The sequence below is a fragment of the Melanotaenia boesemani genome, chromosome 1 (assembly GCF_017639745.1).
Source record: "Melanotaenia boesemani isolate fMelBoe1 chromosome 1, fMelBoe1.pri, whole genome shotgun sequence".
Taxonomy (NCBI): domain Eukaryota; kingdom Metazoa; phylum Chordata; class Actinopteri; order Atheriniformes; family Melanotaeniidae; genus Melanotaenia; species Melanotaenia boesemani.
Window position 1 is genome coordinate 42,451,309 of NC_055682.1, and position 13,468 is coordinate 42,464,776.

The 13,468-nt window shown below is 44.1% G+C and overlaps 2 protein-coding genes and 1 long non-coding RNA gene across 5 annotated transcripts in view; all 3 read left to right on the forward strand.

The window, feature by feature from the left end:
- dok4 (docking protein 4) overlaps window positions 1-6,503 on the forward strand; it is an 85,874-nt gene extending 79,371 nt beyond the window's left edge. For both annotated transcript variants that reach the window (XM_041989605.1, XM_041989531.1), the window contains exon 9: window positions 5,977-6,503. In XM_041989605.1, the coding sequence (XP_041845539.1) occupies window positions 5,977-6,116 (140 nt within the window). In that variant the 3' untranslated portion in view covers window positions 6,117-6,503. The remainder of the gene's footprint in view (window positions 1-5,976) is intronic.
- A 1,646-nt stretch (window positions 6,504-8,149) lies between these two features.
- On the forward strand, window positions 8,150-10,107 carry LOC121643768. Of its 2 annotated transcripts, none has more exons than XR_006011166.1 (2): window positions 8,150-8,342; window positions 8,535-10,107. It is a non-coding gene; the product is annotated as an uncharacterized LOC121643768 (long non-coding RNA). The 2 variants fall into 2 exon arrangements; XR_006011172.1 differs by having other exon boundaries at window positions 8,567-10,107.
- A 1,213-nt stretch (window positions 10,108-11,320) lies between these two features.
- nadsyn1 (NAD synthetase 1) overlaps window positions 11,321-13,468 on the forward strand; it is a 30,361-nt gene continuing 28,213 nt past the window's right edge. The window contains exon 1 of the mRNA XM_041988927.1: window positions 11,321-11,526. Within this exon, the coding sequence (XP_041844861.1) occupies window positions 11,442-11,526 (85 nt within the window). The 5' untranslated portion in view covers window positions 11,321-11,441. The remainder of the gene's footprint in view (window positions 11,527-13,468) is intronic.

Here is a 13,468-nt window from a genome sequence, read left to right on the forward strand (position 1 = left end):
GCAACACGTCTGGAAAAAGCTGGAACAGGAGCAACAAAAGGCTGGAAAAGTACCTGGTACAAACCAGAAACACCTGGAGGAGCATTGGACAACTAACCAGGTTACCTGGCAGCAGATCAGTAACATGACTGGTATAAAAGGAGCATTTCAGAGAGGCAGAGTCTCTCAGATGGAAAGATGGACAGAGCTTCACCAATCTGAGACAAACTGGATCTAAAACTGTGGAACAAATTCAGAAAATGTTCCTCAGACTTTGAAGATCCTCCATCTACAGTGTAGTGTTCTTTTTGTCAATGATGATGAATTTATTTCGTTGACGAACCTTTTTTTCATGACGATAACAAGACGGTGACGAGCTAAAAATGGCTCTCTGATGACGAAAACATGACGAGACGTTTGTGAGATTTCATTGATGATGAGACGAGTCGAAAATGTTCAAGGCCTGATTGTCCGACATTAAAAACACGACATTTCTGCCTGTTGTTTGGCGATCTGTCAGTCAGCTGCTGCTGCACCTTGGCCACGCCCACCACCAAACGTGCAGCTCGCACACAGACACGTAGTTTATTCATTCATATGTTAACCTTTCCCGTTTTCCTCTTCTGGTCAGAAGACACGGGGATCCTTCTTCTCCAGGGCTGAAGCAGCAGTCTCTTCGGGGTGAACTCCCTCCTCTACACGTGTTAACGGGGTGAAACACAAGGAAAGGAAGGCAGCGGTGGCGCGGCTTTATTACAAGACCTCGTTCATACTTTTTACACCACTTCTCCGCTCTCTTCACTCCCGATATGCGCTTCCCTCCGCGTGCACGTTCACTCACGCTCACACACGCACTGAGCTGGCTGAACCAAACACACAGCAGTTAGACACATCCCATAACACACAGATGAACCATGACGACAGCGTGGATGAAGGGGTTTGGTGGAAGCCATGAAACGATATATGGACATATTTTAACTATAATCCATCATAATTTCTCTGGCAGACCAGGTCAAGTTGAGCATGTGTTCTCATCCTTTGCTCATATTTTGGACGTGTGTGTTCAGGGTGGAGTTTTACACTTCAGAAAATTCTCAGAAATAAAGCCACAGTTACCAAAGTCAGGATGTTGTTGCTCTTTGCTTTTTAGGAGAAACTGATTCCACAGTTAGAACTTTATCTGTGTAAAGCATCACCCTAAGAAGATCAGAAAGTATCTGCTGTTGGTTGGAAACCTTCTAAGTCTAAAAACATTCCTTTTAATTTAGTAATTATTGATGAAAATAACCAAACAACAAGCTCACAATGTGTTGTTATATGTTGACCTTATAGAGCTGCTGTTTTCTTGTGTGACATGTTTGTATGATGAAGTCGGGCATCAATAAATGAAAAAGCTGAAATATAGAAATAAAAGTTTCTGCCCAACAGCAGTTAAGTAACACGGCAGCATTTCATCCCTGTTGATGGTAAAGTCTCGGCTAAAGCTGTCGGTCTGGTAAAGGATCTGGTTATTATGTAAAAGCAATAAGGTTAACTTGTTTTATTAATTACTTGTTATAACCTGTCAACCTTCATTCCAGTTTTTAATAAGTATTATTGACCTAAATTAATTTGTTTAAAGACTAATACTTTTTTTTATTTGACTAAAACAAGACTAAAACTATCAAACTTAGACACGACTAAAACGTGACTAAAACTAAAGCATTTTCATCATGATGACTAAAACTAAGACTAAAACTGAGATTCCTGCCAAAATCAACACTGCTACAGTGTAGAAAAGGGGTGCCCGAGTCCAGTTCTCAAGATCTACTCTCCTGGAACTTTTAGATGCAACCCTTCTCCAATACACCTGAATGAAATGGCTCACCACTCGGAACCTCGGATTGAGGAGGAGCAGTGTGGTTTTCGTCCTGGTCGTGGAACAGTGGACCAGCTCTACACTCTCTTCAGGGTCTTGGAGGGGGCATGGGAGTTTGCTCAACCAGTCTGCATGTGCTTTGTGGACTTGGAGAAGGTGTTCAACCGTGTCCCCCGCGGACTTCTGTGGGGGGTACTCCGGGAGTATGGAGTGCCAGACCCGCTTGTACGAGCTGTCCGCTCCCTGTACGACCGGTGTCAGAGCTTGGTCCGCATTGCCGGCATTAAATCAGAATCGTTTCCAGTGCGGGTTGGACTCCGCCAAGGCTGTCCTTTGTCACCGATTCTGTTCATAACTTTTATGGACAGAATTTCTAGGCCCAGCCAAGGTGTTGAGGGGATCCGGTTTGGTGGCCTCAGGATTGGGTCTCTGCTCTTTGCGGATGATGTGGTTCTGTTGGCTTCATCGGGCCGTGATCTTCAGCTCTCACTGGAGCGATTTGCAGCCGAGTGTGAAGCAGCTGGGATGAGAATCAGCACCTCCAAGTCCGAGACCATGGTCCTCAGCCGGAAAAGGGTGGAGTGCTCTCTCCGGGTCTGCGATGGGGTCCTGCCCCAAGTGGAGGAGTTCACGTATCTCAGGGTCTTGTTCACAAGTGAGGGAAGGATGGAGCGGGAGGTCGACAGGCGGATAGGTGCAGCGTCTGCAGTGGTGCGGACTCTGCATCGGTCTGTCGTGGTGAAGAAGGAGCTGAGCCAAAAGACAAAGTTCTCGATTTACCGGTTGATCTACGTTCCTACCCTCACCTATGGTCACGAGCTGTGGGTAGTGACCGAAAGAACAAATCGCGAATACAAGCGGCCGAAATGAGTTTTCTCCGCAGGGTGGCCGGGCTCTCCCTTAGAGATAGGGTGAGAAGCTCGTGATCCGGGAGGGGCGAGGGGAGCCAGATGAGGTGGCTCGGGCATCTGGTCAGGATGCCTCCTGGATGCCTCCCTGGTGAGGTGTTCCGGGGAAGACCCAGGGAGGGACTACATCTCCCGGCTGGCCTGGGAACGCCTCGGGATCCCTCCGGATGAGCTGGTGAATGTGGCCGGGGAGAGGGAAGGCTGGGTTTCCCTGCTTAGGCAGCTGCCCCCGCGACCCGACTCCGGATAAGCGTCAGACAATGGATGAATAGATGGATAGCTCAATTCCCTCATCCACGTGTCATTCAGTTCTGCAGACGCCTGGTAACGAGCCATTCATTTGATTCAGTTGTGTTGGGGAAGGGTTGCATCTAAAAGTTGCAGGATAGTAGATCTTGAGGACTGGACTTTAGCAACCCTGGTGTAGAATATCATCAGAAGATTCAGGGAATCAGGAGGAATCTCTGTGTTCGTGGGACAAGGCTGGATGCTGGTGATCTTCTGCGTTAAAAGCAGAGATGATTCTCTACTGGAAACCACTGCATGGACTCGGGAAGACTTCCAGAAACCACTGTCTGTGAACACAGTTCACCCTGAAACCCACAAGTGCAGGTTAAAGCTCCATCATGCAGAGGAGAAGCAAGATGTGAACAGGATCCAGAACCAGCTTCTTCCATCTTCTCTGGACCAAAGCTCATTTAAAATAGTCTGAGGCAAAGTGGAAACCTGGATGAAGATGTGAACTAGTTTCGGGAGAACATGGACGGCGTGTCCTAAAGAGGATCCAGTACATCCTGCATCCATCACAGCAGCATGGCTTCACAGGAGAAGAGACCGGCTGCTGAACTGGCCTGCCTGCAGTCCAGACCTTTCACCAATACACAACACCTGGAGCATCATGGAAGCAGAAATCCAGCTACCAAGGTCCAGGACTGTAGAGCAACTAGAATCCTGCATCAGACCAGAATGGGACAACATTCTTCTCCTAAAACTCCAGAAACTGGTCTCCTCACTTCCCAGACGTTTCCAGACATGTTAGAAGAAAAGATGCTACACCATGCTGAACACCACCCTGGAACTACTTTTTACACCATGCTGAACACCACCCTGGAACTACTTTTTACACCATGCTGAACATCACCCTGGAACTACTTTTTACACCGTGCTGAACATCACCCTGGAACTACTTTTTACACCGTGCTGAACATCACCCTGGAACTACTTTTTACACCGTGCTGAACATCACCCTGGAACTACTTTTTACACCGTGCTGAACATCACCCTGGAACTACTTTTTACACCGTGCTGAACATCACCCTGGATCTACTTTTTACACCATGCTGAACATCACCCTGGAACTACTTTTTACACCATGCTGAACATCACCCTGGAACTACTTTTTACACCGTGCTGAACATCACCCTGGAACTACTTTTTACACCACGCTGAACATCACCCTGGAACTACTTTTTACACCACGCTGAACATCACCCTGGAACTACTTTTTACACCATGCTGAACATCACCCTGGAACTACTTTTTACACCACGCTGAACATCACCCTGGAACAACTTTTACACCACGCTGAACATCACCCTGGAACTACTTTTTACACCACGCTGAACATCACCCTGGAACTACTTTTTACACCACGCTGAACATCACCCTGGAACAACTTTTACACCACGCTGAACATCACCCTGGAACTACTTTTTACACCACGCTGAACATCACCCTGGAACTACTTTTTACACCGTGCTGAACATCACCCTGGAACTACTTTTTACACCGTGCTGAACATCACCCTGGATCTACTTTTTACACCATGCTGAACATCACCCTGGAACTACTTTTTACACCGTGCTGAACATCACCCTGGAACTACTTTTTACACAGTGCTGAACATCACCCTGGAACTACTTTTTACACCGTGCTGAACATCACCCTGGAACTACTTTTTACACCGCGCTGAACATCACCCTGGAATTACTTTTTACACCACGCTGAACATCACCCTGGAACTACTTTTTACACCATGCTGAACATCACCCTGGAACTACTTTTTACACCGTGCTGAACATCACCCTGGAACTACTTTTTACACCATGCTGAACATCACCCTGGAACTACTTTTTACACCGTGCTGAACATCACCCTGGAACTACTTTTTACACCGTGCTGAGCTGAACATCACCCTGGAACTACTTTTTACACCGTGCTGAGCTGAACATCACCCTGGAACTACTTTTTACACCGTGCTGAACATCACCCTGGAACTACTTTTTACACCGTGCTGAACATCACCCTGGAACTACTTTTTACACCGTGCTGAACATCACCCTGGAACTACTTTTTACACCGTGCTAAACATCACCCTGGAACTACTTTTTACACCACGCTGAACATCACCCTGGAACAACTTTTACACCACGCTGAACATCACCCTGGAACAACTTTTACACCACGCTGAACATCACCCTGGAACTACTTTTTACACCATGCTGAACATCACCCTGGAACTACTTTTTACACCGTGCTGAACATCACCCTGGAACTACTTTTTACACCGTGCTGAACATCACCCTGGAACTACTTTTTACACCGTGCTGAACATCACCCTGGAACTACTTTTTACACCGTGCTGAACATCACCCTGGAACTACTTTTTACACCGTGCTGAACATCACCCTGGAACTACTTTTTACACCGTGCTGAACATCACCCTGGAACTACTTTTTACACCGTGCTGAACATCACCCTGGAACTACTTTTTACACCGTGCTGAACATCACCCTGGAACAACTTTTACACCACGCTGAACATCACCCTGGAACAACTTTTACACCACGCTGAACATCACCCTGGAACTACTTTTTACAGACGTGTTGCTGCATCAGATTCACTATCAGCTCATATTTTCCATCACATGGTGAAATGTCTCAGTTTCGCCATCTGAGATGTTTATCTTCTACTAGGAAGAAAATATGAGTTTATAAGATTTGAAAATTATTGCTTTCCTGTTTTTATTTACAGTTTACACAGAGTTCCAATTTTTCTATAACTGGGGTTATCTTTTTGGATTATTTTATTTCAATTTTTTCTCATGAACTAAGCTTCCATGGCCTGTAAATGTTGTCATCAGTACCTGAAGGAGAAACTTCTGGAAACATGTGTAAACAGGTTGCATCTGAATTGTGAGCCGTACCAGCTGTGTTTCTGCTCTGTCTGCAGGAGATGCTGCAGAGGACCAGCTACTGTCCACACGCCTGCCTCCCGACCATCACGCCACACTGCCACTGGCAAACACACAAGCACAGTCACAGCTGCACACACACTCCCCAACACACTATCCCACTTACCCAGGACAGTGACACACACTAAAGAAGATGTGGACGCTGATGGCACAAGCACATTTGCATGCAGACACACCCTGAAGACACTTTCTTCCCTTCAATTGGTTTAACAGCCCAGCGTCTTGCTCCACAGGACAAGCTGCCGCCTGCAACAGACTGGGCTTCCAGTTTCCCCAGCAGACTCTGGGTTATGGGATGTTCTTCCACACTGAGAAACTTTGCTTGAAACTTTCTAGAAGTTTGTATTGCCTAGTGTATAAAAATGAGGACTTAAAGCTCTCAGTATGCTTTAAACCTACACCACAGCTCTCATATGAAATGTTTAGATGATAAACGAATCTCAGTCTGACATACACATAGTTCACCTGATACCATAAACCTGTCAAATACATACAGAAATCTCTATTATTAACTGGCTCAGCCAACAGCTTGACAGAGATATGAAGTATAACGTCCACTGCTTAGTAGACTATGTATAACTACATATTTCATAAGAAACATGGACCCATAAATTTTTAATAAATGCCTATTCAAGGACAGAAGGAAGTTGCAGGACCTCCATCAGAACCAGAACCAGGAAGGAAAACCTCCATCACAACCAGAACCAGGAAGGAAAACCTCCATCAGAACCAGAACCAGGAAGTAAAATGAACAATACATAACTTTTTAATAAATACTTTATAGTTATTTTGAAAACTATTGCAGGAAAGAAAATGAACACTGAGAATATCTTCATAAAGACACGTGAACATGGCCGTCTGGGTTGAACATGTGTGATAATGAGCTGGGTGTTTTAAAGCATATTCAGGCCTTTACACAGAAGCCTATATTCTTGCTTAGCTACAGGCTAAGATTTGGCTTTTTTTTAAGAGTTGTTTATGAAATGCCAACTTTGGTGTGATTTTCACACCAGGATGTTTTTTATAAGGTGTGTGTCTTGTAGGAGGAGCCATGTTGGATGTGACAGTTGGAGTGACGGGTACCTAAAGGAGGCCAGTTTTCCTGGATGGACCGGGTCAACACGGTGCCTTAGTAGCACCAGATGGACTGTGCTATCGTTGGGAATAAACTGAGAAAAATCCAGATTTCTCTTGTGTACCAGCTGGCATGCTATCTATCTACTTCTGAACTACTGCCGTTTGATAGCGCATAATTAATTAGACTTCTCAGTTACAGGATCTTTGTGCTGAGCGTCTCTGACCTGGAGAATGATACTGTAATCTGATTCCTTTTTATGATGTTGCTCTGTAATGAACCTGGAAATTCACCGTCAGAGCTTCAGAATTGTCCTGGGATGTATATTCCAAGTCACCACATGCTTGTTCTTTAGCTGTATTTGCACAACCCTGTTCTTATTAATTCAGGGTCTAAAGTGGAAAGGGGCCTACAGTTCAGATAAACCGACGGTGTGAAGAAACCATGTTCATTGTCAATATCTGACACCCTGAATGACATCTTCAGTTTTTTTTCTTACCTGACAAGAGACAAAAGGATAAATAGTGGAAAACCTTTCACTGAAAAAAAAAAACTAAATGGGAAATCATCTTCAAACGAAGCTCTGTAGGGCAGAGAAGTGAGGCCACTACAGTTACCGAGCAACAGGACAGCAGTAAACCCTGATATCAGACACCCTGGTACTGCATCCATGTCGTCCTCAGCAGGGAGGTAGCGAGGTCAGGACCACGTCTGGATCAAGATCACCCTTACAGGAAAACCACATGTGAACTCATGTAAACCACATGTGAGAAACATAGAAATCCCATGTGTAACACATGATTCACATGTAAACCACATTTGTAAAATATGTGTTTCACATATGATCACAGCCATGTGATCCACATGTTACTCACATGTGATCACATGAAAATGTTCCAAAACCACGTTTGCACATGTGGTTCACATGTGCATGTACAGGTGGAGCATGCGTGCATGTACAGGTGGAGCGTACAGGTGAAGCGTGCATGTACAGGTGGAGCATGCGTGCATGTACAGGTGAAGTGTACAGGTGGAGCGTACAGGTGAAGTGTGCATGTACAGGTGGAGCATGCATGTACAGGTGAACGTGCATGTACAGGTGGAGCATACAGGTGGAGCGTACATGTGCAGGTGAAGCGTGCATGTACAGGTGGAGCATACAGGTGGAGCGTGCATGTACAGGTGAACGTGCATGTACAGGTGGAGCGTGCATGTACAGGTGAACGTGCATGTACAGGTGGAGCATACAGGTGGAGCGTGCATGTACAGGTGAACGTGCATATACAGGTGGAGCGTGCATGTACAGGTGAACGTGCATGTACAGGTGGAGCATACAGGTGGAGCGTACATGTACAGGTGAACGTGCATATACAGGTGGAGCGTGCATGTACAGGTGAACGTGCATGTACAGGTGGAGCGTACAGGTGGAGTGTACATGTACAGGTGAACGTGCATATACAGGTGGAGCATACAGGTGGAGCATGCATGTACAGGTGGAGCGTACAGGTGGAGCGTACATGTACAGGTGAAGCGTGCATGTACAGGTGGAGCACATGTGTTTCTGTAAGGGCAGATGTTTCACCTCCAGGACGCCGGCTGTGGCTGTAAATGTGTTAATGCTGCTTGTACTCACTGAGTTAATAATGGCGGCTGGTTCTAGACACACTTGGGCTTCTGGTTGTGGGAGGGTCTGTCTGATGTCTTGCCATTTCTAAAAAGTAATTAGTCATTTAAATGTGTACAAGGTTAGGAATGAAAATGAGTTTAAAATACCTGAATAGTTCCAGGCTTTTCCTTAAATATGTGCTCATTCACAAGGCTGTTTGTGAAGCCACATCAGCATCTTCCTCATGATGCAGCGATTGCTCGACTCATATCTACTGATTGATCCATATCAGGCTTTCGCATTAAACAGAATTCTTTCACTCTTACATCACAGATCTGTCTTATCCAGCCTGTTCCCAGCTACATTTCCATGGAGTTAGTCAGTGGTGTTGAAGGCATCACATTGTCCTTCATTAGCTACGTTCGTTTGCCACATCCTGCCTTCGCCTTGTGTCAGAGGTGAGGTGTAAACGTGCTGGTTGCTGCCACAAGAGCTTCCCAGACAGCTGATTTAATGCTGGAGATTTGGGGAAAACACTGAGCACCTATGAGGAGTTAAAATGCCTAATATCTGGATTGTAGGGCCTTTTCTGATAAATGCTGGACTCCCTCTGTAGCTCAACCCCTGAGCTGGGTTTGACATTATTTGAATGAAACAGGGCTAAGCATTGTGTCAGCTGTTTACAGTAATGGAAGTTGTTGATCACAGACATGTTTTTATGTATTTACATACTGAGTTTGCTCCCCATAGAAGGGAATCTTGTACAGATTGTTATTTATTTCAAGTGTGTGTGTGAAAGAGTGTGTGTGACATAAGGGAAGATATGTTGATATAAATGCAGATGGACCACGGACCATGGTTTGCCATCATGGATGTGCACCTGAGTGAACATGTTTACCGTTGCGTGGCTGCGACCCACATGTGGCCAGCCACATCCTCTCTGCTCATGCTTTTCAAAGCTTCTGTTGGTCTTGTTTTGGTTGAGAAGCTGCAGCAGGAGTAACACAGAGGGTGTTTCAGAAAGAAGACTCCAAAAAGCTGGACATGTCAAGCCATTTCACAAGGTCAGCATCTTCTTTATGTCCCTGCAGCACACCTGGGCCATCCAGAGGATCCATAAACAATTAAAAGAGAAAGCTACTACAGTTTTATGTGCACTGCGATAGATTTGTCCTGTTTGAAGAAGTGAGTGAAACTATGAAGCACAATAGAAAAGCCAGACGATCTCAGAATCCTTCATATTTTCCATCACACAGTTTGCTCCAAGTCCTGAGAGTTTCTAGAATTTCCTGGTATTTCTGAAAAGTGATGAGACAATAATCACAGAATTATCTGCGTTTGAAGCGGGTCCTGTTGGTAATGCTGCTGGTTTGTTTGGGAAAAAAAAAATAACATCATTAAAAGAGTGGAAGCACTCTGGAAACACAAGTCCTCGTCTCATCATGTTTTTGTTTCATTATTATTGTTTTTATTATTAGTATTTATTTATTTATTTTTATTCCTATTATCATTATTGTATTGTATCAACATAAAATAGCTTAAAGTCTTGTTTCCATTAGAGTTACAAACTTTTAAATGTATTTAAATGATGAACAGCAGAAAGCAGAGCAGATCTAGATTTAAAGCACAGAGACAGTTTTGCTTGTGTTTTAGTCAGTTAGCTCAGCGGACGTGATTAGAACTAAGCAGAGGCTTACGGGAATATCACTGTTGATCAAGCACCAAATTAATGGATGATTAAATTGTAATAAAAGTTAATATCTTTAAATTTCATTGCAATTTTCACATGAAGATAATATAGAGGCAATTATCACCCAGCAAGTGCAAATGTCGGCAGCAAAGACTGAACATTTGTTTTGCTGCTGGTTTGGGATGAAAGTGACGGGATCACCGAAGTCATTAAGATTCATAGTCAGGACACCATCCAGTCCTCTTTATTTATACAGCATGTTATAAAAACACATGCACATGTATCATGTACTTGTTGAAGCACAGAGACATTGATTTGATCTGAGCGGGGGCAGCAGTGAAGCAGCTTTACTACTGATGCTGCTCCATGAAACTGGCTGTGGAAGCAGGTGGTGTGAGGAGATGACTGATGGAGGATGTGGAGGCAGGAGGGAGATGACAGCAGCAGCAGGTGTAACATGTTTGTAAAAGGCCATTTTCATCCATTTCATCCATCCAAGAGAAATAAAAAAAAAAGTCCTTTTCTGACTTCAAGTTGCAGCTTTTTGTTTTGATGTTGCTTCACAGAATCTTATACTAGAATAAAAATGATTCCAGTATAAAACAATAATATGAAAATACAGTTGCTTTTTGTCTTTGTACTTTAGTGACTTTGTGTGCTGCACTTTAAAGCCAAATTTAAGCTATTTTCTTCTTTTTAAAATTTCATTTTAAGTTAAAGGAAAAACGCCCTGCATTTCATTTAATTTTGTTCATTTTAAAATAAAAATCAAATAAATTCTGCCTTTTTGTTTTTTAATCCTGACATCTGAACGGAAAAGCCAACTTCTGAAACATAAACTGAGCAGGAAGTTATCGTTCATGACGTATTTGGGGTTTATGCAAACTTTGTAAACCTGTTTGGGGTGATACTGACCGGTAGGTGGCGGTAGTACGCTGTAGCTGAGCCAAAACCGAAGAAGAAGAGGAGTCACGTGGTTCCGACTCCTGTCATCCACCTGAGCAGATAAAGCGAAGGTTAAACCAGTTCTCTGGGGTTCTGAGAGGTCTGGACTGAGTCCAGAGCTGAGGAAATGGGTCGGAAAGTGAGCGTAGCGACCTGCTGCCTGAACCAGTGGGCTCTGGACTTTGAGGGGAACTCTGAGAGGATCCTGAGGAGTAAGTGGGAAACTACAGAGCCGCAGCTTTCCCTCTCTGTTCTACACAGATTTAAGAAGTCTAGAGGAAAACAATCAAGTTCGCTTTATTTTCACAGCCGATTCATTAGATCTAGAATCCAGCAAATACCGACAAGAAGTTCTGAAATACTGTAGATCCTAATGATCAGGCAAAGGCTAGTTTAAACACGTATATCACATGGTTCGCACCATTTACTGTCCGGGTGACCTGGCGGAGAGCCGGGTGGGCGGTGTTTTCTCTCCATTTAAACCGCCCATCAGCAGGATGAACCGCTCAGATCATGGTTAGAGGCAGTGTGCAGACTAAGAAAATGTTCCAGCCTGATAAATAATGTTGATCTGAGGCTCTTTATTTGTTCGGTTGACTTCACATTAAGATGATTCCTCTAAAAACTTCTGCTGATTTTATGATTCTTTCTATTCTGTTCCAGTCCAACTAACAGTTCTTACATGTTCAGAGACCTCCATTTGAAACTGATGCACTTTTCAGACTACAACCTAAAAAAGGATTGCGTACAAAATTATGGCTTTGTTATTAACTTTATGTTATTTTATAATAAATTTCGCCCTGAAAGATCCATGCCTCTTGTTTTGGTAAAGTTTCTTTCCACCGGCAGACGCTTTCCTCTCTATTTAAACGGCAAGCTCCTCCTCCGCGGCTCGTCACCGCCCGGGTGACCGTAAAGGAGCGGACCCACATTTTATACCACTACAAAATAAAGTTAGGACTCTGTAAAATATAAATAAAAAACAATCAACTCGGATTTTATTCCTAGTAGAAGATAAACAACATCTCAGATGATGAAACTGAGACATTTTACATTTGATGGAAAATATGAGCTGATAATGAATCTTAAACCCGGATGACAACATCATCCAGTTTTGGCCTGACACAGGTGTGCAAGTGTTGATGCATATATTTGTCAACATGCACAGATATAAAAACAGTTATCGTTAACACTTTCATGAGTAGCGGACACCTGTTTAAAGGCTGTTTTCTAGGACAGTGTCTCACATGGGGTACGTGGAGACACTCTAGGGGGTGTGGAAGAAAAGAATAAAAAAAGAGCAGAACTTGTTCCAAATATGTACATAAAATAAAAAAAACAACAAAATTTGTAAAAAAAAACAAAAAAAAAAAAAAACAGTTTATATAGATTAAAAAAATAAAACAAATATAACGTATATAATAAAATGTAAAATAAATCTAATTCATATTGAGTTTATACAATGATTTAAAAACCATATAAAATTAATAAAAAATTACAGATAAATTTTAAATAAAAATATAGTTTATTTAAAAATAATTATATATATAAAAAGATGTTTTCGTTTTTCTATAAAATATACAGAATAAAAGTGGCGCTGGCGCGGCGTACTGTTGTGGCGCTGGTGCGGCGTACTGTTGTGGCACTGTTGTGGCACTGTTGTGGCACTGGTGCGGCGTACTGTTGTGGCACTGTTGTGGCACTGGTGCGGCGTACTGTTGTGGCACTGGCGCGGCGTACTGTTGTGGCGCTGGTGCGGCGTACTGTTGTGGCACTGTTGTGGCACTGTTGTGGCACTGGTGCGGCGTACTGTTGTGGCACTGTTGTGGCACTGGTGCGGCGTACTGTTGTGGCACTGGTGCGGCGTACTGTTGTGGCACTGGTGCGGCGTACTGTTGTGGCACTGGTGCGGCGTACTGTTGTGGCACTGGCGCGGCGTACTGTTGTGGCACTGGTGCGGCGTACTGTTGTGGCACTGTTGTGGCACTGGTGCGGCGTACTGTTGTGGCACTGGCGCGGCTCACTGCAGACCAGACTGAGCTGAATGTGGGCCTGGAACTCAGATGTAAACCGAGCCTCCTGGGTTAGGGAGTCCTGGGCTGAAGGATCATTCTACAGGGGAGCACTGCTACTATATTCAAGGCGGAGTATGGT